This window comes from Ornithodoros turicata, unplaced genomic scaffold, assembly GCF_037126465.1.
Source record: "Ornithodoros turicata isolate Travis unplaced genomic scaffold, ASM3712646v1 Chromosome13, whole genome shotgun sequence".
In the NCBI taxonomy this organism is placed as follows: Eukaryota; Metazoa; Arthropoda; class Arachnida; order Ixodida; family Argasidae; genus Ornithodoros; species Ornithodoros turicata.
Window position 1 is genome coordinate 112,930 of NW_026999307.1, and position 27,013 is coordinate 139,942.

General features: G+C 47.3%; 2 protein-coding genes and 1 long non-coding RNA gene across 5 annotated transcripts in view; 2 read left to right on the top strand and 1 right to left on the bottom strand.

Annotated features, from left to right (window-relative positions):
- LOC135372105 (uncharacterized) overlaps positions 1 to 27,013 on the top strand; it is an 87,286-nt gene that overhangs the window by 54,087 nt on the left and 6,186 nt on the right. The window lies entirely within an intron of this gene.
- On the top strand, positions 18,672 to 22,001 carry LOC135372100 (uncharacterized). Its single transcript, XM_064605816.1, has 3 exons — positions 18,672 to 19,981; positions 20,473 to 20,584; positions 21,503 to 22,001. The coding sequence occupies exons 1-3, from the start codon at positions 19,693 to 19,695 to the stop codon at positions 21,999 to 22,001; spliced, it is 900 nt and encodes a 299-aa protein (XP_064461886.1). The 5' UTR covers positions 18,672 to 19,692.
- Positions 21,650 to 24,024, bottom strand: LOC135372104 (putative nuclease HARBI1). Of its 2 annotated transcripts, XM_064605820.1 has the most exons (5): positions 23,900 to 24,024; positions 23,435 to 23,824; positions 22,953 to 23,372; positions 22,426 to 22,683; positions 21,650 to 21,759 (listed from the first exon to the last, which is right to left on the bottom strand). In XM_064605820.1, exons 2-4 carry the CDS (start codon positions 23,815 to 23,817, stop codon positions 22,428 to 22,430), a joined length of 1,059 nt encoding a protein of 352 aa, XP_064461890.1. In that variant the 5' UTR covers positions 23,818 to 23,824; positions 23,900 to 24,024; the 3' UTR covers positions 21,650 to 21,759; positions 22,426 to 22,427. The 2 variants fall into 2 exon arrangements, with proteins under 2 accessions (XP_064461890.1, XP_064461889.1); XM_064605819.1 differs by having other exon boundaries at positions 23,435 to 24,024.

A 27,013-nucleotide genomic window follows, 5' to 3' on the forward strand; every position in this document is an offset into this window, starting at 1 on the left:
ATGGCAATTGAAGTCCCCCAATAGCATAGTTGGTGTTTGGGGTTGCGCCTGTTTCATTGTTGCCAGATCTTGTATGATGCATTGGCAGATGTCTGCGTTCCATTGAGTAGTGTCCTTCCCTGTGGCCGTGTACGTCACTCCCACGTTGATAATCTGTTTTCGGAAGCACTTGAATCTTGCCCACATGTGTTCGAAGCATGTTGTTTTTGATATCAATTCGATACTTTCTGTGTTCTACATTATTCCAATACCCCGCCTCTTTTTTCTGTCTTCCGTCTGTTCACTCCAATCCAGCTCCACTTTTCTCCTAGCAAGGGTTCTTCTTGATCTCTTAGATGAGTTTCTGTTACAGTATATATCTGGATGCCTTCGTTTTCCGCATTCTTCTCTAGTTCTGCCCACTTCAATGGCGATCCCCCTTGTATATTCAGTGTGGCAATCTTTAGCTGGTTGTTTGGTCGTCGCCGACTTCTATTCTTCCTCCTGGTGTGTGTTAATAGTGTCTGTTGGGCCACGGTGTGTTGCCGGTGTTCCGCGGTGGGTACCATGGTTGGGACCATCGCATCCCGCGTGGTGGGGGAAGGGACCTCTTGTTGTAGAAGGCTCGGTGTGCATACGTTCCGCTGTTCTTGTTGTACATCTGTCTTCGGTTGTTGTAGGGTTCCTCCCCTAAAAAAGTGTGTATTTTTTCGGCGAGTTGCTGGGCAGCTATTTGGCTTCCTTCTGGTGAGAAGTGGATGTCCACCATGCCGGACAACTCGGTTCCTCGTAGGATGTGGTAGTTGTTCATGAACAGCATTCTTGGGGTTGCGTGACACGTCTCTTGGAAGCTCTTGTCTGTTAGTCTTATCTTGGTTTGGACCTCCTGGCCTCTCTGCCGCGTGTAAGGTATGGAGCATATCCCTACAATATCGTTGGGGTGATCTTGGAGCCTTTGGCTCACTCTGGTTGTCATGCTCGATGTTATGTCTTCCGGGCTTGATCCGCTCAAGACATCGTTTAGGCCTCCTATGAGAATTACGAGTTTCTCTTCGTCTTCTCCATGTGGGGTCTGCAGCATGTCGCCGAGGATGTCATCTATCTTTGCGCCCGGTAATCCGCGGACGGTTACTCGTCTGTCCCCTCTTATATCGGACAGCAATGGCTTCTTTACTCTATTTATATTTCAGTCACCTATCACTATGATGGAGTTCTTAGCTGGGGCTTTTCGGTTATTGACGGACCGGTCATCGACGTCTGCGCGGGTGTGTACTTTCGTCACTGTTGCTGGGTTTGCTTCATCTCTCCCGTGGATTTCGGGCAGGCGATCGTCTTGTTTGCCTTCCTCTTGGCTCGTTCGGTTTTTCGCTCGGCCCGCATCGGTTGGGGTGGGTTCCGGAAGAAATGGCCCCGGAAAAAATGGTCCCGGCCGGCGGGGGCGGAAAAAATGGTCCCGTGTTCGACTTTTTTGTGTTTGCCGCATGGCAGTAGAAAGAGGTTCTAATGAGGACTCGGCCCTTAAATAGCGGGAGAGAATTTGATTAGTTTTGTTCGAGTTAGTTAATTACAACAAAACATTTTGGGCGCTCAACAGTAAAGCTCCGCGTGTTCCATACGAAATGAGTTCAATGAAATGATTCCTTCGGGTGTTGTTGATGCTGTATGTCGTCGTCCTGTTTGTTTCCCTGCCTCACCTACTACGTACCATTGGAAATGATTGATTATACGCTTATATGTATATTCGTTAAGTTATTAATTACTTATATCTATTTATTATTATTTATATTCGTTATTATTTATTAATCTTAATTATTTAGTATACATTATTAGTTTGAAGCGATGTGTGATACCCTATATTCAAACTCAGGGCCAAAAACTTCGAATTCGCCTGTTTATTGCTTTGACATCACCATAGTTTCATTTTATTAACTAACTAACCAACCAACTAACTGCTTCAACAAGATTACATGTGATTCACGTTCGCAAGCGAACTGCGTGCCCGATGCCCCGTAGAAAGCTCTCGAGTGTCCTCCTTTCGTCTGCATAATCTTGACAGAGGCGACGGAGCCTCTCCTGCAGCTGTAAGGTGGAAGCCTTCTGCCTCTTCACGAGCGGAACTCCCGCGAGTGACTGTGCTAACTTCCCTTCTACCGTTGAATGCTCCAGGCAGAGTGCATCTATTGCACGCCATACGGTGGGGTGGGAGTGGCCGATCAAGCTACCGAATCTTCTGTTCCATGCTTCGCAATGGTTGTTTGTTCGATCTCCCCCGTCCAGGGTGACGTCGTGGACATTCCATACTTCAGGGGGGAACCTTGCTGGTGTGCGACGAATCCGTGGGTTCTCGTCGAGTCTTCCAACGTGACGGTACGTTCCATTCACGTATGTTTCGTCGAAGTAGGCGACCACAGCTTCCGCTTCTCCTGGAGCGACAGCTTTCAGAAACAACATCCCCGCTTCTACGTCACGAAGGGGAAGGAATGCGAGGCCATCTAGCATGCCAATAAAGTGGCGAAACTCCTCTTCTTCTTTGTACCTTGTATTTAGTCCCAGCTGCTGAATGTTTGCCCATGTACTCTGGCACAGGTGAAAGAAAGCAACCTCGTGTCTGTACTTCTTCACCGTAGACCTGCTTCACGGCGTTCATGGCGCCTTTTTCGAAGTCCGTGATGACAACATCAGGTGAAGGCATCATACCCTAGGCAGCGCATGCATCGACGATTGCTTGAAAAAGTTCCTCATACGCTTCCTGGGTTTTTGAAGTCATAAAAGCATAGACAACTGATACGGTGCTGTCTCCGAGAGGTGCTAAAATAAAATAGAGCTGCTTGAATAGCTTTGGAGCAGCATCAAAGTTGCCATCCATGAGCCATAACGTGCTCTCGCTTAGATGCCTGAGCCACTTGCTGTGGCAAATACAATGATGCGGTTTTCGGCATCTGGTCCGTTGTCGTGTATTAAGAATGGTTCCGGGGTGGTGCCGCGTGTGAATGTCCAGTCAGCATCGATTATAAGGTCACGAAGGGCTGTGGAGGATAAAGCGAAGATCTTTGGGCGCGTATGCAACGCTTCATGCTCTCCTCGGATCTAGACGAAGCTTTTTCCCCAAGAGTAAGGCATACTGTTGTTTGGGCAACAAGAGCTGCTGGCTTCTCTGTCGTCGATGTCGCCATATTTTTCATCCTGTACAATACCTTCGCAACGTTGACGGCGCCGCTGTCGGGGGAAATCGTGCTCAAAACACCCCAACTGGACACTTTTTGAAAACCGCAAATTACAAATTGCATAAATGACGTACGTTCACAGTGAAGCTGCATCCTAAAAAAAGAAAAAAGTCAACGGGACCATTTTTTCCGCCCTCGCAGCCGGGACCATTTCTTCCGGGACCATTTTTTCCTGTTGGGATTTACAATTTTCCTTCTCCAACATTTCAACTCTGTCCAGGAGAGACTCGATCACTTCCGTCTTCGCCGCATTTTCAGCGCTAATCTCCGTGATTTTGTTCTCAAGCGCCTTGATCTCGTCTCTGTTGTGGGCATGGTGGTCTGGCATTCCCCTTTTTTTGTTGTCTTTTTGTTGCGTCCATTGGGGGCATCCACGCGCGGACGGTGACCCACTTTCGTTCGGCTGAAGGTCGATGTCCTTTGTACTCCCGGCTTCCCGACCTGCTTTCTCGACTTTGGCGTAGGCTATCTGGTTTTCGCCATTTTCGGGACATGCGGCACTATCGTTTCTTGGGTTATCCAAAAACCTTCCTAGGGTTTCTTCTGCTACTCGGATAGCATCTCGCAGCATTGTATTTTCCCTTTCTACCGAGATGACTTGTGTGGACAATAACTCGATGGATTCTTGGTGTGTTTTATTTAGAGTTTTATATTATATATATTTATATATATATTTTACATTTATAGTTTAGAGAGAGTTTTATTTAGGTTATTAGAGTCGCACCCGACCACGAGGGAGCGCCACTCACAGAGAGGCGGCAGACCCGGCAGACGATCAGAACAAGCGCGGCAGCACACTGATTATCGCATTCGTATCTGTTGCTACTCATGTTCGGCCCCTAAAGATACAAAAACTGCTCCGGCCCCTAAAGATACAAAAACTGCTCCACGTGCTGCGTTTTCCCTTCCGTCTGGTGATCTGAGTACCCTCCGTATGCAGCGCCCCCGCGGCGACACGATACCATGTCACGCAGTGCGGCAGCGACGGTGTCGTGGAGGAGAGCTGACAGGCATAGTCACCTTAATATAGGAGGCATTGTTCCAAAAGATCATCGTTGTCGTCCGACAAAAGATCGTCGTTCTCGTCTTCCTCGTTCTCCATCCACAACTCGTCATCTTCGGTGCCGTCGAGAGCGTTTGAGATACCACATTTAAGAAATGCTTTGCGGACCATTTCTTGTGGAAGCTGCTCCCATGCATCGTTGATCCACTGGGCAATAGCGCTCAATGGCGCTGGCCTCACACGGCCAGCCGGCGTCGTGGGAATGTCGTCGCGGCTCATCTATTCATTCTACGATTCGGCCACGCGATCCTTAAACGGTTTATTTAGGGCAACCTCCATTGGTTGGACGACAGACGTGAGTCCGCCTGGGATGATTACCAAGTCGCACCCAGCACCCGACATCGTGTTCTTGATCTTTTTGGTTATATGGCCACGAAAAGAATCCAACACCAACATGTTGTTGGGCCGAAATAGCGCGCAGGGGCGCCTGCACCACACCATGCGGAACCACTCCAACACTGTTTCTTCGTTGAAGAAGCCGTTTTCATTTGCTTGCACAATCACATTACGGGGGAATATTTCGCCTTTCGGGAGAGTCTTCCTCCGAAAAACAATGAACGGCGGCAGCTTGTGGCCGTCGGCAGTGCACGTTAGCATTACCGTCAGCCGTGTTTTCTCGTGTCCAGTGCTGATAACGCTAACCTGCTGGTCACCCTTCGTCGCTACGGTTTGTCTGGAAGGTATGTCGAACCACACAGGAGTTTGGTCGGCGTTGCCGATTTGCCCCAATAAAAAGTCCTTTCCCTTGCGCAGCTGGATTACATACTGGTGGAAAGCTTGAAGTTTTTTCCTCATATGCCTCGTGCAATTTCTGGCAGATTGTCGTCCTTCGACGTAGGGATAATCCGTTGCATCTCATAAAGTTGTCACCCATTTCTTGGACATCTTGAAGGAGTCACGTGGAATTCCGAGGCTGCACACCACAGCTTTGGCTTTTGTAGCAATATTTTCGTACATAACTGCCAACCTGCATCGCTGTTGGTCGACCCACTCCGCAACTTCTCTCTCGACCTCCACGTGGTTGCCTTGCTTTGGGCCACGGAATGCACGACGGGTACTCGAACAAGCGAAGAGCTTCTCGCGCTGCGCGCGCCAACCCCGGATACACTGCTCAGACACTCCGAACTTCCTCTCCGCTGCTACGTTGTTCGTTGCTTCGGCATACACAATTGCTTGCTGCTTGAAAGCGCTGGTGTATTGCTTTCTTGACGCCATGTTGATAACTCGATAACGAAATACAGGAAGACAGAAAGCAACTGCGTTCAGGGCCAATGATGCACGGTATTATATGACGCACGTTTCAGAGCACAATGTTGCTAGATGGCTTGTCGTATAAGTCGACTCCGCGTATTGGTGGAGCCCCGATTTTACCGACTATATTTTCGGAAAAAAAGGTCGACTTATATGCGGCACTATACGGTACTTTGTAAGTCTTTCTAATGCACCAACCTTACGCAGACGCTCAAGTGGCAGGTTGAATTCAACAGCTTGACTTAATACGCTTCTGTTGTATTCATCACAGCATACAAATAATTATTCCCAAGCAAAACAGTCGCAAATTGTGTTCCCAGCTAGAAAGACTTGATAGCATGAGCAACCGCATCCAGATTAATCTCTAGGCATCACAGAGTTACAGAGATTCGTCAGAGCACAGTAAACAACAGCAAGTTTGGATCCGGATGTTTGCCAGCTCTCTTGAGTGCTCAACTTCACTGGCACTAAACTGACTCTTTCCACTGGTGAATGGTGGGGTGTAAAGTCTTGCACAGCACAAGCCGACACTCTCAGCTATCAAGAATTCTCTAGAATCAAGAAGCCAAGAATCGGCTAGCACAACATGCTCATATTCTAAATTTTGCAGCACACCACAGTCTTCTGTAATAAACTTGTCGCTGCATCTACCTCCATGCGCCTTAGCTAAGAAGATGATGCTATTATACCGGTTACATATGTCGATTAAAAACTTCACAGTATTGTGATGCTTATATTGAGACCATGTGCCAGCACGTGTGTCCAAGGCATTCGGTCTAGGCATTCGGTTCTAGAATGATGCGCACCTTCTAGGATGATGGACAAATGCCGTGGCGATTGTCTTTATGGTCTCTTCTTTGTCCGGCCATTCAATGAGTCGTGCCAGCCGGTCGAAGCATACATCAAGCCACCTGTCACATATGCGGGACACGGTTGCCTGAGATACTTTGAATCTGTATGCCAGACCTTGCATGCAGAGCCCTACCCTTAGGCGCATTAGGAACACCATCATTTCTTCAAAACTTGTTAGGGCGTTGATACAGGTTCACGGCACATGCTGTTCCAAAATATTGAACACTTGCATGAGGACCAGAAGTGTCGGGAGTCCAGTGTAAAAGGACACTTTGTTGTCGTCATCTTGCAGTGCCTCCTCTGTGAATTTTGTTGCTTTTACTGTGTCCCAAAGGTGATAAGTTTCTGCACTGCAGTGTGCAAGCTCTTCTTCCATCCTTGTAATATCAGCACATGTCAATTCAGTCTGGCATCCTGCACAAAGGAAAAAAAAAACATGAGATGGGAATCCATCAGTAGTTATTAAAGGGACGGTCTCGTACAGCCGGGGCGACTTTGAAGCTTAGCCAAAACTATCTTCACAAGTACCGTACACATACAACCGTCAATGTTGCATTCAGATTAACCAAGTCATCTTAGAGGAATTCGTTGAAATGTGCCGTAATAGCAGATAAAGAAACCTGTGCAACGTCACACATGATGTCCGTCTACGTCACGATCGTCATGGCAGATGGAACCTGCAGAAGGACCTTGGGTTGAGTCATCCCCTTTGCTCTCGAAAATGGGGATGCTCATGCATATATATCTCTATGAGCGGAGAATGTAATCCGTGCACTGGCTGTGGGCTCTCTGATAACGTGGCGCGTAATCGGATACGTGAAAGCAAAGTAACGTATTTTCTTTCCGCGAATATTTAATGTGAATAGTTAATAATTTAATTTTTTTTCTATGTCTAGTGAGGCTCCATGGTTTTGTATTTTCATTCTGCCAATCGTAACTTATAATAATTCCAGAAAGCATGCACATTTTACCCTACAAGGGAACACTACACTAACCATTAACTGCATGTTATCTCCTACGGCCTTACGACATTTGTATAGGAAAAACAAGAAAACACATGATGTCTCCGCATACGGGATGTGAACATTGGAAATATTGGCAGATGTCAAAACTATGAAAGTGTTATACCCAACACACATACATACACTGTGGTCATTTCGAGGATCCTGGAAATATCGTCAGTCTATGACATAAATATCATAGCATAATTCCTGATTATTTAGTGTAAAGAAGTAGCGTTCAGGCGACCTATCAACCTTGCTAAGTCCCTTGCTCTGAAGTACTGAGGTAGGTTGTGGATGGAGAGCTTTATTGCCCTGCCTTTCTCCCTGGGGAGGTGGACTGTCATGGTGGTAGTTGAAACCGCGAAACCTAAGAAGACTAACTGTTGGGTGGGAATGAGGTGAGATTTCTTCTGGTCTACCAGGAATCTCAGAGAGTGTAACAGAGTTAATGTCCAGCTGACATGCGACAACAATTGGGAAGGGGACTGATCCATGATCAGGATGTCGTCTAGAAAGATTACTAACCAGATCCCTCGAGATCTCAGGGAAGCCACGACAGGCTTCATTATTTTTCTAAACACTCGTGGTGCTGATCTGAGGCCGAAGGGTAGGACATTTCATTGGTAACAAGTGCCCTGATGCAGGAAACAAAGCCAAGGGCGATCTGATTGGTGAATCGGGACAGACAAATAAGCAGCTTGAAGATCGATACAGGCTAGGAAATCCCCCTGGAGAAGTAGACCCCTTACAGTTTCCCAGCATTCCATTTTGAAATGCTCGTGAGCAATGAACTGGTTCAAGTGCTTCAGATTCAGGATGGGCCGAAGCTGAGCATTCTTCTTTGGGACCAGAAAGAAGGGGGATAGAAAGCGAGCTGTGTGAAGAGGGGTGGCCGAGATGGCTCTTTTGCGAATCAAGTCTGCCACTGCTAACTGAACTGGGAGATTCCCTGATGCCTCGTCCCCCTGTCAGGGGATTGGAATCTGGGGAGGGGGATGACAAAACTCCAACTGATATCCCCCCACTGCCTGCAGGACCCATGTATCGCTTGTTAGTTTTCTCCACTCTTGGGCACAAAGGGCTAACCTGCCTGATGGCGAGGTTGGGTGTGTGGGATGACTTACCTCTTGGACCTCGTGGTGCTCTTCCCTGGGGTCCGCCTGGGAAGAGCTTCCCTGGAAAGGGCTGGTTTTGGCGCCGAAAGGTGGACTGGGGGGCTAAGGAAGGCTGGAACCTCTTCGGCGCAGGCTCCCCCGTGGCTGGCCTGGAAACGCTCTGCCGCGCCTCCCGGAGTACCTTGTACGTTTCGTTCCTCGTGCGGATCTGCTCCAGGAAGAGCTGGCCAAAAAGCTGGAGTGAACCCTCCTCCTCTGCTGGAGCTTCCCTCGCCACGAAGGAGTGGAGCTCTGGGCGATCCTGTTGAGCACACATTCCCGGTACTCCGTAGCCAGGGTGGCAAAAAGCCTCCCAAGGTGGGACATCGTGGCCGCCAAGTGGTCAGCAATGACACGCCGTGCCACCCCTCCACCCTGAGAACCGGAAATCTATCCCGCTGGTGGCTCCTGGTCCGTCCCAAAGCAGAGCTCCAAAAGGGCCACAAGCGGGCTCACCGCAGCCACCACCGCCGCTAAAGACAAGAGCATCGCGGAGCGCCTGGTCTCTCTGGTGGGGCCCCCCCACATCGGAATCCCCCTGCCTCTTGTCCCGGGAGACCTCCATTGCCAAGGACTTCATCTCAGGGTTTAAGTCCGGGACATCGAGAAAGGGGGACTTCACCGGTGGGAAGTCCACCAAGGCCTTTCGGCAGCGCTCCGCTCGGCCCTCTGGGCTCCAGTGCCTCTGGAGGAAGTTGAGGATGTCAGGCGAGATCTCATTATTGCCTACACCCGAAAGCCCCATCAACCATCCCCCAGAGACGGGCGCCACTGAACCTGAGGTGCCCCGAGCCCCCCCTTGAAGGCATGGGGGGAATGATGGGCAGGCAGCTGTATATCCTGGGGGGGACAGCGGCTCCTCGTCTTCAAAATACGAGCCCTCCAGCTCCAGCTCCTGGGTGGGCAGGGGAGGAATACGCTCCACCAGAGCGGCAACAGTTGTAGCCAGATTCTCAACAATACTCTTCAAGTCTGAATCCCCTGAAGGAGAGGCTGCCATGGTACCTATAAAGCAGGAAATAAGGGGAGAGGGGTTGACCCTCCAAATACCCACATAATGGAAAATAAACACAATGCACTACCCAGTGAGGGGCTATCCAGCCTGTGGGCGACAATGGGGGTCGAATGCCCTGTTCCGTGAGCGGCTATCCAGCCTCAGAGCGATAAAGAGCTTATAGCACTGCCGGATTGACGACAACCCAGGAGATTCGATGTTAGCTTACCTTGATGCACGATGAGAGGTAAATACGAATGTTCGGTAATACAGTAAAACCTCCAAAGTCGGACACTTCCCTACCTCGGACAACTCCCCATGTCGGACAAGATTTCATTGCACCGGCAGGCTCCCATTGAAACTACATGGGGACGAAATTCTCTATGTTGGACACCTCCCTATCCCGGAAGTAGGACAGGGTTTTCCCTGCTAAGTCGGACAAAACCCTGGCCAAACTACCTCAATCTCGACCCATCTTTGCACTAAAAAGACCCAAAATGAGCCAGTGCCCCTGACTTTTGCCCTTTTCCTCCGTATACAGGTCTCAGCATTTTGTTGTTCTAGTCGTTCGAGTCCAAAAACGAGCGTTGTCAGTCTACATTGTATTGTGTGAGCACTTGTCTTCGGTTTGTCTAGAGCATTCGAACGCTCACTGCACTGAGGCAATGAAAAGTGGGCTGACGCTTCAGAGACAAGTCCTTGAGCTTAATTCCAAGTCGGTTTAAATTATCGAGCAAGCAGCACGCTGCTCGAGAAGCTCCAAACGTAATGCCATTGAGTAGAACCTACCAAAATCAGTATATCAGTGAGGAGTGGGTAGAGAGGTACCACCAATGAACATGAATTGAAGAAGGGGGGCATTTCTAGCAACACAGCCTTGACCTTTTCAATTTTTTTGTTTCCCTCGTATTCTGTAACTTGGACACCTCCCTAGGTAGGACACACTTCGGCTGCACCGCGGGTGTCCAAGATAGGTAGGTTTCACTGTAGTTGGTTACAGGTTATGACCTAAACCGCGAGAGAGAAACGCAATGAACAGGACGCTGTGACCGTCAAAGAGAGAAAGACGAGGAGAGATTAGGGAAGGATGCCTGGATGGATGGATGGATGGATGGAGAGCGGCCTTTCCTTTGCATCGGGCGGTAGCATACGCCACCTAGCCTGTTAAAGTAAAAATAAAGCTACAAATTGGTTGACTCATCAAGTTTTGGTATTCTTCGGTATTTCTTTGGTCTTTCTCATTGGTATTTCTTGTATTTAGTATTTAATAAAAACCCTATTAGTTATTTCTCTTTCTATGCCACCAGTCATTCAATCGAGATTTGGTTGCCGCCACCGCGTCTTGGTCCACCCCTCCCCCGTCATTTTCAAAACCGAGCGCCTCCCACAGCTCAACGCTCTCTTTTGGTGCCGGGTTGAGTCCCCTACATCTCAAGATTACATGTTCCGCTGTCTCATCCTCCCCCTCTGTGCACCAGCTACATCTTGTGTCGATATCCCGTTGGAATTTCGCGTAATGAGTTTTAGTCCGTACCATACCCATTCTTGCCTCAAACAATAAAGTGCTCCCGTACGAATTATCAAACAGTTCCTCTCTTGTGATCTCTGTCTTTCTTTCCCTGTACATCTGTAGTGCAGGTTTCCCCTTCATACGTTCCTGCCATTTTCTTGTCTCAGCCTCCCTGACCCTGGTTCTCGTACTCTTCTTTTCCTCGTCTTTAGTGCATGTAAGATATCTGGCTGTAAGCATTCTAGTTCTCCTCCTCCACCGAGTGTCAATGTTCTGAAGGTATATGTAAGACAGCGTCTTCCTTGCCCAGTTGTTTTCCCCAATGTTCTAACCCGATTTTCATATCTTATGTTGCTTAGTGCTTCCCTGCTTTCAAACGTCGACCACCCCATATCGCCCACCACCCCCTCATTGGGTGTTGCCCCATGCGCCCGAAGCGCTAGTCGCCCTACACCCCTTTGTCGAGTTTCCATGAAATGTAATATGCCCGCATTTATGCTAAGGACCGCGTTCCCAAAAGTCGTACCCGGTACCATTACCCCTTTCCATACCATTCGTATCACTTCATATCGACTGTATACCCAGAGCGCTCTGCTTTTCATTACCGACGCATTCCTCCTGGCTTTCTTCATAACCTCCCCCTCGTGTTCCCTGAGGTAATTTTGTCCATCCGCAAACCATACTCCCAGATATCTGTATTTCTGAACACCCTTAATTTCTGTACCCTGTATGTGGAGGGGTCTCTCCTGTTTTGCATTATACGTCATAACTCCTGACTTTTCGCTACTGAACTTTAAACCCAGGGCTTCTCCCCCCTTTCAGCATATTTGCATAACTCTCTGCAACTCTTCTCTTGTGTCTGCCATAAGAACAATGTCGTCTGCATATATCAGCCCTGGAGTCTTTTGGCTTGTTTCTTATGTCCCAATTCCGTAGCTCAGGTTAAAGCCGAAACCGCTGCCTTCTAACTCACGCTCAATACCACTGATATAAAGCATAAAGAGAATTGGTGACAATGGGCACCCCTGTTTCAAACCACTGTTTACCTTGACGTTTCCCACATACTGTCCTTCCCATTCCACTTCTACGGAGCTATCCTGATATAACTGCCTCAAAAGGTTCACCATACCACTGTCCATTCCAACCGTCTCCAGCCTTTCCCATAGAATTGGATGAACCACTGAGTCGTATGCCCCCTTTATGTCTAGAAAGCTGAGCCATAGTGGTCGTCGTTCCCTTTGCGCAATTTCGATGCATTGAGTCAACACAAACAGATTATCGTCCTGTCCCCGCCCCCTCTGAAACCCATTTTGTAACTCTCCCAGTATGCCATTGTCCTCCAGCCAATTTTGGATTCTGCCTTTCAAGACCTGCATCGCGACCCTGTAGATGACCGATGCTACTGTTATTGGCCTGTACGACTTGAAGCTGTCTGTGTAGATTCAGGTGGTATATTCCCGCTCGTTAATATGTTGCTCACTATCTCCCTCAGTGTATTCTGGCTCTTTGGTCTGAGTTGCTTTATTAGCTTAATAGGAATATTGTCTGGTCCAGCCGCTGTACCTGTTGGGATCGCCTTAAGAGCCCTCTCCCATTCCGTAACTGAGATTGCCCCCAATTCCGCTTCTTCCCTTTCCGTTCTGCACGGGGCTGTGGTTTCCTCGACCTCTGCCCCGAAAACTGATTCCACCTGTTCTTTAATGTGTTTTAGCGCCCACTGGCCATCCAACCGCACCCCATCCTCACTGGTTAGATAGTTCTGTTGCTTATCAGTCTTTCTGCCTTGGCCTTTGATATACTTCCAAAATTTTTTTGGAGCATTCCTGTCTTTGTTATTTATCTCCGCCAGCCACTTTGCTCCCGCCTCCTTCATTTTCTTTTGAACCAATTGTGCCGTTTCTGCTTTGCATCCCTGGTAATGCTCCCATTTCTCCTTTACTGTTTGGGGATCCCGCCCATCTCTTTTCGCTGGCCTATGTTCCCTGGATGCGTCTTGTCGTCTCTGCCTTGTGTCTTTGATTTCCTGGTCCCACCACCTTTTGGGGCCTCGTTTCCTTTTTCGAATGTGCCTTTTTACTTCCGTTTCGTTCCGAATGATTTCCACAAACTCTGCGTATGTCCACAGTCGCCGCCCCTCCTTTCCCACAGCTTCCTCCAATTTAGACGCTATTGCCCCCAGTTCCTTTTCACCCAGGTGACGAGTCTCCCTATGCGTGCTCTGGGGCACTGCGCACGGTTCTTTAAAACACAAAGTAATACGTTTATGGTCACTTCCCAAGTTTGTGGTGCCATCCTCATCTATTTTCATCGTTCGCAAAGCGCGGAAAGTATCTGCCGTCATTAGTGCGTAGTCTATACACTAGTGGTGATCTCCGACTTCCCACGTGATTTCGCCTTCGCATTTATCGCTCGTGTTCCCTAGGACTAGGTCCTGCTCATTGCAAAACTTTAACAACAGTTTTCCTGTTTTATCTGTTCTGCCATCTAGCTCCTCGATGTGGGCATTCATATCCCCCATGATGATAAATTCATGACCCCTACCCAGTTGTTCAATGTCACCCGACAGACAGGCAATTGTCTCTTCGTTATGTTCTGCTGCTCCCGTTACTGTCCATAGATAGGCTGTGCAAATACATACCGTTTTTTTCCCAAAAAAACCTTGCAACCACACATGTTCCTTACACTGCGTGTTCACCCTTTTAAGTTCTAAAGCTTTTTTAAAAAAGAGACCGACACCTCCCCCCCTTTTTTCGCCCGTCTCCCTGTTACATCCTTCCCATATGTAGTCTGGGTTGTGTGGTGGGGTTTCGCCCTCTCGTAGGTGCGTTTCGGTTACTCCGAATACGTCGATATCTTCGCTTGCTAACTGCTGCTCTAATTCCTGCCCCCCTGTATGTTCAGAAAACCTATGGTGCCCCCCCCCGTACCCGTTTTCGACGACGCCTTCTCCGCTTCCATCCATTCCTCCCCCCTCCCCACGCTGTGTCTACATCGGACTTCTGATTCGTGTGGGTCCCCCCAAAAAGCAACCGCCATAACAGCCACTCAGTGCGGGTGGCTGTTATCGCGCTGGGAAATGAGACCGAATTTTTTCCAGTGTTATTATTAAGATTGACCGGAGCTGTACTAACATGTGTAGTTTTAGGAAGAATGATTCACTGGCATGACACTCACAGAAGCGACGGATATTCTCGGCAATGCGCTCCTCGACAATACAGTTAGAATTTGTGACAATGGCAGCTGTGTTATCCTGACCAAAAGCCGGAAACATTGTACCACACAGTTATCAAACGGCAGGTGTTCTTTGAGTACGAGTGGAAAGTGCGAAGCTAAAACCCGGGCCATGCTTGCTTTTGTCACTGTGGATAAGTCTTCCTCATAGAGCCTTGGATAGTCGCTCTTGCTGACTAGAGGACTGAACTTGAATTCAGATACCAAGGTGTTCAGCTGGGCTCGCATGAAACAGCGCTCAGTGAGTACAACATGGCGAAGAAGTAGAGTAATTTCTTTTGGGATGACGCCCTCCAAGTGAATGTGCATCGGATCTAACAACACATCTTTGGTCACAGAAAAGTACTGCAGTAGAGTGAGCAGTGACCTACCATTGATACAAAACTCAGCAGAAAGTAAAGCACGTTCCACATTTGATGGAGCTCCTTCAAGAGATTCTAACTGTTCTCTAATTTGAACATCAGCGGATGGAACTCCAGTCACGTGTTCCTCAATATCCATGCTGCTTCTCTCAGAACACTCCATCGGGACTGGGCGTGGAAAAGTTTTGATGGCATATTGGGTCCTTCCTCATAACATATAGCACATGGTCGCTTCACCTTTGAAGAGAAGGACTCTTTAAAGCCAGCTACACTGTGGCAAGCTAAAGCATCTTCGCAAGCATACAGCAAGGTCAAGTAGCCTTAGAATCTCTGTGGTCCGGCTTTTGTATCAGTAACAAGCCCGGTAGTGCTCATAGAGGCGAGGGTACCAAGCACGTACCTTAGCAGACAGAGCTTATTATTGACAGGTCGAAGTAATTTGCTGTGCTCCACTGCGAACAAAAAAATGTTGTCAACCCTAATGAGGCAGAAGGTTCAACAAGGATACGTAAAAAACAGTTGCTTTCCATGGAAAGCCCTTTCTATACCTAATGCATTCGCGAGGTCAATGTCATCACAATACATGACAATGCGAATAACACAGTTTTAGAAGGACTGAAGAGGTCCTGAAAACGGTCATGAAAAACCCGTCATGAAAGTCTCGCAGTATCCCACCAACTTGGGTACGTTAGTGCAAAATGCATCATAGAAATAGGCATGCTCTTAAGCAAGTTACTCAGAAGGCTAACCAGCGGAACAAAGTATGCTTTTTCCCCTTGTATCAAAATTGGCTTGGCTGGTGCATATATCCCATGTTTTGCATACAACTGCTGCCTTCTATAATCATTTTCTAAGCACGAAACATTGACGGGTAAGGCCAAGCTCTAGCAAACCCCCAACTGAAGACACCACAAGGTCAACAGCGCACTTCGGTGTCCTGTGCTTGCCTTCGAAAGCAAGACAAAGATTTGCCAGCTTATGTTCGAGAACCAACTGGGAACTGCCATCTGATGTTGACTGAGACTCTGAAACATTTTCCACGTCTGGGGCTATGTGTCGCATAGCGGTGTCCTCTACAGCAGTATCATGAACATTACCAAAAGTATGCATCTCACTATCCTCCTCAATGCATTCTCTGGTGTGCTGCTTATAGCACAAAAAGTAGGTAAAGCATGCATGCACTTGCTGCATTTGTAACATGGATGGCATCTGTGGCAAGCATTCATATGATTTAGAAGTGACCTGTGCTGTGTTGTTATAAATGAGCAGTTCCCGCAGGCATGAAAACGAACCTTATCCTTATTGGAGGTATCGGCAATGACAATGAAAGGTAGTATAAATGTGTGCACAAAGCCAGATGAGGTAGTTCAGCTTTACTTTCCTAAGCATCATTCAGATAAAAACGAAAAACACAGAAGATACCCTTGCATACCCTTTGTATGCATTAAAAGGGTATCTTCAGTTTTGTTTTGTTTTTATTTGTGTTACAAACCGAAAGGACACTTGACTCTACCACCTCACCGCTCTGTTGTTAAGCAAGATTCAAGTTTGATTACAAAAAGAGTGATGAGATGGTCATAGAACTACTCTGCACTGACCGACATTTCGCCCTCCCAAAATTTTAGTTGAGTTTATTTTCGGTTTCACGTTTCTGGCTGTTTTCACTTTTTATTTTCGTAATCCTTTCTGGAGACATCCCAAAGAGGTGCATGTGAATGCTTTTCCTCAGTAACCGATTCATTAATGTTGTCCAACATTGCTTTGCACGACACCATGTCACGATTGCACAGACAACACAATATAAGATAAAACAGTGCAAGAATCTGCACAAATAGGCAGCTAGTTTGTTGTGGTTGCAACGTCTGTCCCACAGGATGAAAAAGTCAACCCGTTGACCACACGTTGTTCACCTGCATAGCTGAGTGCTCAGCGGGTGAGAACCCAGTGTGCTAACGATGTGGTTAATATTTCGTTGACCATCACTTGCTTACCGTTGTTTCTACAACTATGTAATCACCACTTTCAGACATGCTGTACTTTGTCGTACGTACATTGCCGGTCCTTAGTGTCCTAGGATATTTGTTTCATAGCGACACAGTCGTAAGACAGCAGCCAGTCCAGCAGATGTAAGGTATATTTGTGGGAGAAATTTTGCAGTATGTCCAATAAACGACACATGTTGCACAGCATTGCCGTGTGTGACAATACTCTTAGTTTCAAGTGTTCAAGTTATTTTTGAGACAACCATTCAGAACATCCTTTCCACAGTGCCGCAAGTGTGGGTACTATGCCCCTTAACTTGCATGTAATAAGGGTGTCCCTTATTGAGTGTTACACCATCTGTAGTAAAACAGCAACAAAAATTTGCATTAGGGCATGCCTCCTTGGGTGTTTTCCCGCTGCGTTTGTAAGCACATCTGACCTCGATATGGCCAGTCGTATTCCCACATTGCACAATTCTGTCAGGGGATGCAGCAATGAAGGGATATTGTGGATGGATATGCAATCCTGTCCCTTCAACAGAAAAATTTCCATAGTATGCTGACATAAGTTTACAATACCCAGCCACAACATCCTCTTCATGCTGCAACCCGTACAGTTGAGCTGCAGAGCATGCACGGCATAAAGGGTACATTGTGTCCTTCGAAGGGCCCTCAGGCTTTCTGCATTTCACAAACCCTCCTGAAGTTTGGTGCAGCCAGTCTTTGTTTCCTTTGTTCATACCATACTCCATTGCCAGATTACCCTTTTGTTTTCTCTGTGACAAGCCTTCTTTTGACTTCGTCCTATGGTACAATATCTTAAAATTTGCACAACAGCTGTTACTCCAACAGCCACACTTCAAAGCCTTGATGCATGATCTAGCGTGTTTGTGTAGCTGCCACGTTTTCACAGGACAAACCCCATTCCTAAAGGGATGTCCCGGACCCCAACGGGTGTCCAGATTCCACCTGAATAAGGTTACCCCCCCCCCCCCATACATATATACTAGTAGTAGGGCAGGGAAGATCATCAGAACCAGAGATACTGGTGACCATCAGTATCCCCCACCGCTCCAGATAGAGAGATATGTGGAGCAAGATACTCAGCGCCAAGATCACCCATGCATTTCGCGGCCGTGTGTCGCATACAGAGGACCGAGGTCTTTCTTTCTCACATTTAGCATGCATCAACATGCAAAGTACATAACTACCAATTAAAATGCACCTTATTCCCTTTCCACATAATTTATTACATCCCCGAACGAGGAGTGTTTTCCTCCCTCACTTAACATAGCATACTTTCCTCCTCACGAATCACGACATGCAATCCAATGATGTACACATTTGTACAAGTGAAAAATATTTTATTAATGCCAATTAAAGCCAATGGTACTGGGGATTGCCAATTACATTGCCAATTGTGTTGCCAGTCTGCGTGAAGGAGAAAACCCCAGCGAAAAAACACTACTGACAGCACTAGTCATTGCTTCACAGTAATTCACGGGGATAAAATTGCGAAGTAGTCTGCACATCCCAGTAACAGAAGAGGAACAGCACAATGCAAAAAAGGGGTGACATAATAGTAACATTTCGTGGCCTTACTTCGCGATTCAACTGTGATCAAAGAGATGACAAACAAACTCCACTTTCAGGGGGCACATCCCACATACACGGCACATCCGTACTTGAGATGGTACCATTTCCTACTTCGCCTAACGTGAGGAGGAGTGCAGCCACGTGTTGACACGTCTCTGAAAGAATAAAGAGATATTTCGTTTTGAAACCATGAGCAACGTTAGGTTGCGTGTGTGACATTGACAGTGAGAAATAAATTACCATGGCTACAGACGTTAAATTATTCCACGATTGGTTGTGTGTAATATTGCTTCAGAAGGGATATGAAGTACTTACCCCGCAGGACATCCGTAATATGCTTCAACAATGACATTTGTCTGCTTGTGTATGGCAGCGTACACTTCATAGAGACCTTTTCTCATGGATGGGATACATACAGCTTTGTACAGCTTGGTATCGCAGGCATCCGATATAAAGTTGCAATAAATATTCTGCACTAAACCCTCTTCTTTGAAGAGGAATCCCTTTTGAAGGTGACGCATGGTCTCCGCTCCTGATAAGTGAAGAAAACTCCACATCTCCTCCTTGGTGGGACAAGGGCAGCGCTGTAGATTCCGGATCCAACCATCCGTTATTGCTGCAAATTCTTTAGGATGGAGATAGCACCCAGGTTCCATTGCTCACAGCGGCAAACGAAAGTAGTAAGGCATCCACCAGTAGTATTGCCCACACACCATTTCATCAGGTGTACAGAAAAGCCACGGCTTCTCCGGCATTATTAAAAGTCACACATCTGTGCACTCTTGTGCCAATTTGTTTACAAAAGGACAGGGCCCGCTTGCACGAAACAATCCTCGGTACGATCCTCAATGGTCACCTTCCTCAAGCATTTCGTTACTCAACTGAGGAATTTATGGGTTGCAGCAGAAAGTGGCTTGCACGAACACTTTGAGAGACGTCCTAATTTGAGTGGATTGTGGCTAGGAACTTCCGGCAGGCTGGTATTGGTGGAACGAACATCAGAAGCTCCTCCCCGGAAAACAGCACGTCATTTTGCGTTTAGACCAACCAGCGATCGCGCTGAACGGGACTGTCGTCTGCTTTTGCTATCGCTCCATGTAATTTTAGAAATGCACAATAGCGAGCGATTGTTTTATTTTCACTGTTATGCATGTATAAGATGCTATTGCTTGTATTTTTTTTGCAATAAACGAGCCTCATATTACATACTGTCTCTTCCCTGTGACGGACAATTTCTCCCAAATGTGATCGCCGCCGCCGATATTCATCAGTTGCGGCGATTAGCTGGCCTCGCACCAAGAATGGGAATATTAAAAAAGAGAGAAAAACGTTTGACATTAGCGACGATACCAAGAAATAACTTTTCCACAAATACTGCTGAGAAATACGTTACCCGCAATATGACCTGAGACATTTGATCAAATACATGAAATGCGCGCTTTTAGTAAGCAGACGATCACGCAGTATTTCCGCGCTTTTGATTGTTTGAAATGGAAAGTGCTCCAGCAAAAAAGCGCCGTGCTTCTACGTGGAGCGATGAAGAAAGACTGGAGTTCCTCCAAGAGGTGATGGACAGGAGGACTGTCATCAGGGGAAAGTTCAGTCCATCGCTAACCAAAAAAGATAAAAAGGCGGCGTGGCAACAAATTGCGGATGTGCTCAATGCGCGTCACCCAACTACGCTACGAACTGTTGCAGAGCTGAAAAAACAGTGGGACAACCTGTGCACAAGGCACAGAACTATTTTCTCTGAGTTCAGAAGGCAGTCACTCCAAACTGGTAAGTAGCAATGAGGCTTTATTACATACATTAGTTTTATATTGGGTTCTCTTATGTACGTGTTCCTCATTTGCAATGGAAGTGAAATAAAGACATACACACAGTACTACATCATAGTGAACCTGTACGAGGAGCATGACCTCCACCACTGACGTTATGAAATGCATCAAGAACTTCGCATAACACAGCAGAAGCCACACATCCCACAGTGGCGTACGTACAATTGAATGATGAGAATGGAAGAAAAGCAATGAGAATGGAACCCGATTTGCTGGCTTCCTTGGAGCATCCTTTTGTTTCGCACTCAAGTGCTTTGGTGACAGCTTTACAATATATTCATGCAAAAACATATTTAGAGTCATTTGACATGTCAATAACATCCCACAACATAAGGTACACTACATATAGCTTTACACTTACAAAGGCACACTGCTGAGCACATGTGTTCACATTTGTTTTTGTGCTACAACGTTCTGGGCTTCTGATTACAGGTCGAGGAGGCAATGTCTCGCAGCCCTCTGCAGTCACACAGGCTGTGATCGACATTATTGGTGAAGATTCCCCCAGTATCACTGGGGTTGAAGGAGGTATGGACACCCGTGGGTAAGTAATACAGGTATTATGTAACTAATAAGGCTGCCACGTGAAAAATTTCCAACAAGGCACGTCTCACATTGCGTTCGACTGTAATATGTAGTCTAGGGTCTCCAATACACCACAATCCAGTTAAACTTATATTATGTAGTCTAGGGGAACACAAACACTACTGACAAGGTGGAGCTGGTGCAAAAGAGCACGACATGTTGGGATAAAAGATTTTTCATAGGTCAGGACAGCACCTGATTGGCTTACTAATGTACAATGAGGCACTCCATACTGCATGTACAATGTGTAGCACATTGGAAGTGGGGGATAAGGGAATCATCATATGTTATCTGTAAAATGGTTATTCGAAGGGGTCGTTTCATAATACACGCCACTTGGTGTCACATCCCTTGCTGTGGAACTTGAAATGCACCCTCACACTGATGCAAACAATAACACTCTACAGGCAGGCAGACACACAGGTAGACATACAATGCTATTGTTTACGAAGTGCTACAACCCCATTGAGCACGTTGTGCTACAAGAAGAGCACCTGTGGTGTATTCAATAAACTATCTACAAGACATATAGACACAACAACAAACAACAATACAGCAATTAACTAATATGAAGAGCAAAATGTTGGGGCAACCCAAAAATATTATAACAATCCAAACATAACTATGCATATTAAACATTGCACACTGTCCTTTGTGACATAAGAAATGAACCACAGTTGAAGCAAACTGCTCAAAACAAAACCCGAACAAAACGTGGAATGAGGAAGCACATATATGCACGCACAAAACACACAAAACTGGGTCTCTTGTAAAGTCAAACATACAACTTATAAACAGAGTGCTAAGGAACAATGAAGGAAATCGCTGTGCATTTCACCAAACCAACTCATCCGTGTTTTTTTGCTTTCTACAACAGCGCTGCCATTATCGAGGACGTCATTGCAAGTCTACCAGGGCCGTCCACCAGTGATGACCACGATTATGGTACTGCGGTCCAGGATGTTGTGCCTGTAGTTGGGCTGCGTGAAGATGATAACTTTGTCGTGACTTGCAAGGTGGGTGGCACAAGGGGTAGTGCCTCTTCACAGCCGTTTTCCGGTGCTGGGAACGGTGCAGAGGAGCAGCCGGCACGAAGCAGTACGAGTGCGCGTTCCCAGCGAGCCAGGAGGGACTCTAGAGAAAACATAGAGCGCAGTTACTCGGGTCTCCTTCACAAGGACACTGACACAGCTACAATGGAGCAACGGCTCATTGAGGTCCGCCAGAGAGTTTCTCTCGAGGAGCTTGAGCTATGTCATCTCAGGCAGGAAACAGAGCGTCTCAGGCAGCAGACTGAACTGCTGAGACACAATACAGAGAGGCTGCTGCAGACAAAACTGGAGCTGGAAGTGGAACGTCTCCAGCAGCAGCAATAGCACAAATGCGCACATTTTTCAGTTCTTATTTCTTATCTCGTTGTATTCATTCCCTTGTGACAATGCAGTTGAAGCGAGCTTAATTTGTTCATGACAGTACCCTCATAGTGCTTAATTTGTTTGTTGCTTTATTTGCACATATTTACAGGGGTTGCGACTCTTTCATAGATGTGGTTCATTATGGCGTCATGTCTGTGTCGTACTCCACTCCAGAGTACTGAAGGAAGAAGCATTATTCTTCTACGTCTCGTACTTGGTGAGATACAAGACCTAGAACACACAGCTGGGATAATATGGGAAGATGTGTCACAACCCCTTAAAGCTGTACTTGACCTTAGCCTGTGTTAACCTAAATTGTTTGTTAAAGACCTCCAATTCACGCTTAGTACTGTGTTGAGTGATATGTTCCAAAATGTCCACTTACGCTCATGTGAAATGCTGACGTACGATGGCATCTCTGTACATGAAGCCATCCTGACGTCCTTCATAACTGGACACCAGCTGGGGGTCGTAATCGGGGTCGTGATCATTGTCGCTGTCTGCCTCCTGCACTTCACTGCCGAAATCTTTGGCTATGTTGTGAAGGACACAGCATGCCACGATGATAGGACAGGTATGCTTTGTTAGCACTCGCAGCTCACTGTGAAGGCAGTGGAACCTCCTTTTCAGCTGACCAATTGTCCTGCAATACATACAATAAGGAACAAATATGTACATTGTGCATCTTCCCCGCTGGCATGTGCTGCAGTTCCATCTAGTTTTGCAACGGTGTGCAATTTTGCGCTTACATTGCAGTTTCCATCCTGCATGGAAACATGCATGTATATAGCTCATCATATTATGTATGTACATAACTAACAGGGTAGAATGCCACGTTTTAGACTGAGTCATTCAATAAACTATTCTTGCTATGTTGTTGCTAAATATCGGTGATATCCTGAACCAACTTACCGCTCTACCAAAGCCCGTGTTGTCGAGTGTGAAGCATTGTACTTCTCTTGTGCTCTGTTTCGGGGCTGGAGAAACGGTGTCATCAGCCAGCGTTTGCAGGTGTACCCGCTGTCACCAAGAAGAAGCCCAGTGTGGACTCCAGCTTCCAGCTCCCTCCAAATGGTGCTTTCACGCAGTATCCTAGAGTCATGGGTGGCACCGGGCCAGTTCGCAACCACGTCCAAGATCTTACAGTCAGCACCCGCAATGAGCTGAACATTTATGGAGTGGTAGTTCTTGCGGTTGACGAAAGCTGTCTCGTGTGCTGACGGTGCCTGGATGCGAACATGGGTGCCGTCCACTGCTCCCACAACCCCAGGAAAACTGGCCAGCTGATAAAACTGGTGTTGGGCCCTTGCTATCTCCTCACCTCTTGGCCACCTAAAACATGATTTTAGGAGTCAGGGAAAACAGACAGAACACCAATAGGCCTATATGCTTACCGGACGAACTTTCCGACCCTCTTGCACAGCGCTGCAACGACGCGGTGCACTACACGACAGGCTGTTGCTTCGTGCACGTTGACCACGTCACCCGCTGTGATGAGAAAGTTCCCAGTAGCGAGGAACTGCAATGTCAGTAGCACTTGTAACGACGACGGGAGGGACTGGCTCCGACGGGTCGCAGGCTCGATGTCGAGAGCAACGAGGGACGTAATGAAAAATATTCCATCCCTCGTAAAGCGGAACCGCCGTTGCAGCTCACCGTCGTCTAGACACTCCAAAGGATTTTCACGGTCTCGGTAGACTCGCTGCCGTGACAACGAGAGCGCGAGAAACAGCCGATGACGGCGTCGCAGCGTCACAACACGATCCATGCGGTCCATGTTAGTGCTAGCGTAAAAGACGGTCGAAGCTGCGTTGAGAGTGCCAGTAGCTTCCTCAGCCCTTTCGGCGCCGCCGTCCTACCTTCCTCATGGCTACGATCCTCAACTTGTTTCGTGCAAGCCACTTTTCCGCTTGAGGACATCACAGAGGAAGGAAAGTGCCGAGGATTGTCCCGGAGTGTCCTCAAAGTGTTTCGTGCAAGCGGGCCCAGAACTGCCTCATATTTCAAAGTGGTGCCATAAGCAGTAGCTAATGACCAGAAACTACGTTCCCCCCAGGAAGTCACTGGCCACAGTGTCGGAATCTTTCCTTGTTCTCAACACAGTATGTGCCTTGCTGCTTGCAGAGGTTTGAATGATCCGCATTTGTTTCCAGTGAGCAAAATCTCTGTAGGGCTCTCTTGTCCTCCTTTCTGTTTCTGCTATGTCTCTAGCAGCCATATAGTAATACAGTCGAACCCGCATATATCGAACTCGAAGGGGATCGGCAAATAATTCGATATATCGATAATTCGATATATAAAGCGTTCGTATTTTAACAGACATTCGCGCGTGCCATATTAATTACCATTTAATTGGGATAGTATGAAACAGGAGCTTACCGATCTGCATGAACGAGAGCAGAAACTACACAAACAAAGCGGGCAACAGGACAGTTAACAACATTTATTTGGGACGAAAGAACTCCGTGAGTTGGGCTTGTCTCTTGTTGCGAGCCATGCAGTCCATTACACTACTTTCGATCTTCTCGAGGCCTCCTAAATGAGAAAGTCCAGCTCCTTCTATTGCCCCGCAGCAGCGACGAATGGTAGCGAAAGCCGAAGCGATCTCGGTGGCTGTGGGCATGGCATGGTCGCTGTTAAGACCTCCCAGTGAGCCTTCATCGCCGCTTGAATCGCCGTTGTCACCAGCAACGTCCGCTATGATGTCCGCATCCGTCATCTCTGCCACAACGTGCACATTGTCGTCGGCGCTTACAAAATCATGTGCCGTCAGATCAGTGGGAACGGCTTCTGGGAACTCTGCAACCTTTCGAAGCTCGTCGTCAAGAGCGTACTCGAAGTCGTCATCGTCGTCCAAGGCATCCGCACACGCCTCGTCTGATGTCCGCCTTGTTCCGAAGAAGCGTACTCAGCGTGCTCCGTGGGATGCCGAATGCTTGTGCTACCGAATACTTCTTTTCTCCATTCTCAACACGTCGGATGATGTCGAGCTTGGTCGCGAAGTCCAGGTTCTTCCTTTTCTTAGCGTCCATAGCTGCCTGATTCGTGCCAACTTTCAAATGGTGTCGACTACCAAAGGAATGCTCCGACGCCAGTCGCCACTGCGCACGTCTCGGCCACGCGCTGCGCACGGCCGGCATGGACGATTCCATTGCAGGTCGCGTGCGCGGGGAAGGTAGCATGTAGCACGACCCTGTGATTTCTCACTTCGGAGCGTGCGAAACAAAGCTCCGTGGGGTCACTAACTTCTCCCGTTGGCAGCCTGCCCTCATTTCCAACTCCTTTACGTGTGGATGACTTCATCCCTAATCTCCAAGCCGCGCTTTGTCCTTTTCATTCGCGAAAAATGTGCCGAAGTTACTAAGGGCACGTCATAGGATTCCAGCGGTAGTGTGATATAGCCGAAAACAGCGGTGCCGGCTGTTCGATGTAGACGTACAGCACGCCTATACATTTACATGCTATTTTCGAGGGGATGTTTCGGATGTTCGATATAGGCAATAATTTGATATAACCGGGTTCGATATAGTCGGGTTCAACTGTATATATCTTCATCAGTGCTTGTCCATGAATCACTGGAGCGGTGTAGCCTACAGGTTCGCTTATTACCTTGGACAACTGGTGGTGTGTTATGACTCACTACCGTGGGTGGATCTTCAACCCTAACGGATAGTTCGTGACGAATAGCTGTAATAGGGAGTCCTCCTCCTCCCACAGACCATCGAGCCACTTCTAAAACGTGCGTGCCACTCAAAACATGTTGTCCGGCTCATTGATTCATCGCCATAGAGCTGCTGAATCGTCTCAAAGGTCTCTGTTGCCGATTTCTCAAGTTTGACATAAAACTTGACGTTTGTCCTCTGCTCATGTTTGATGTTCATGACGAAATCGCAGACGCGGTCTTGCCTGTGACCAGAAAATTAGTGCGGGTGAGAATGGCTGCAGATCGCTAGCGGCTCATCTCGAATGTATCTGCTGCAGCTGTCGGATTATCGGTGATAGTGAGAAATTCGGAAGCCGAAATATGTCCTTTTGTGTCTGTGCTTGTGTATCAGCTCAGCACAAAATTTGTTAGATAGGGTCTCCAAGTGCATTCGTCCTGCAGTGTTACCGCCTTGCTTGTGACGGTCGATCCAGCAAATCTCATTGAGGTAAATACTGAGATGGGCTGTGGCCCCAGTGAAGCTAACCCATTCCCACTTTCTCTTATTATTTTCAATAAACATATATCCGCCCCGTAAATAATAACCTTTCCAGCCACCCCGTAATTGACAACAGCAAGAAACAGAGGATTTGCAGTTCAGTGCTGTGTGTCTCAGTGAGGTCGTCCTGGTCTTAAGAAGTGTTAGCTACCGTTTTTTTCCGGTTTGAACTCTGTCCTGGGGATATGCAAGTTAAACTGGGACCCGTCCAACTACGTACACATGCAAACAGAGAGTGCAAGCAAATACATGCCTGCAAAACATTTATTCCACTGCAGCCTGTCGGATCTTACTAACAGCAGCATGCATGCCCAAGCTCCTACTGTCACACTTTTGGTTGTTTTGCTGGCTCTGCACCAAAACAACATTTCTCTTTCTAACTAGAATGCCTATCCTGATTCTAAAAAATGTTGTTATTATAGCATCAGCAATGTCATTACAACAGGGAAAGCAACGTGCCATAACAAGTGATCTTCGTGCAGTTTTTCTCAAGGTGCTAAGCGATAATCTGTTTGTAATTAGGTTGTCTTGGTTCTCGCGGAAGTAGCCCTCAGCAGTCTCTATGACCTGCACCACAGCAGGCGAAGGAACTCCCAGCGACATCTTTTCTTTGTTTAGAACTGTAAGCTTGCTGCTTTTTGCTGTGCTTGTTATTGCAGTGCTACAGTTTTCGCATGAGATTGTCTACTTGAATTGTGATGCAACAAGGGTCATAAATGAAGCACAGTATCTGTACCCCTCTACAATGATAAGGAGAAACATGATTTTGTA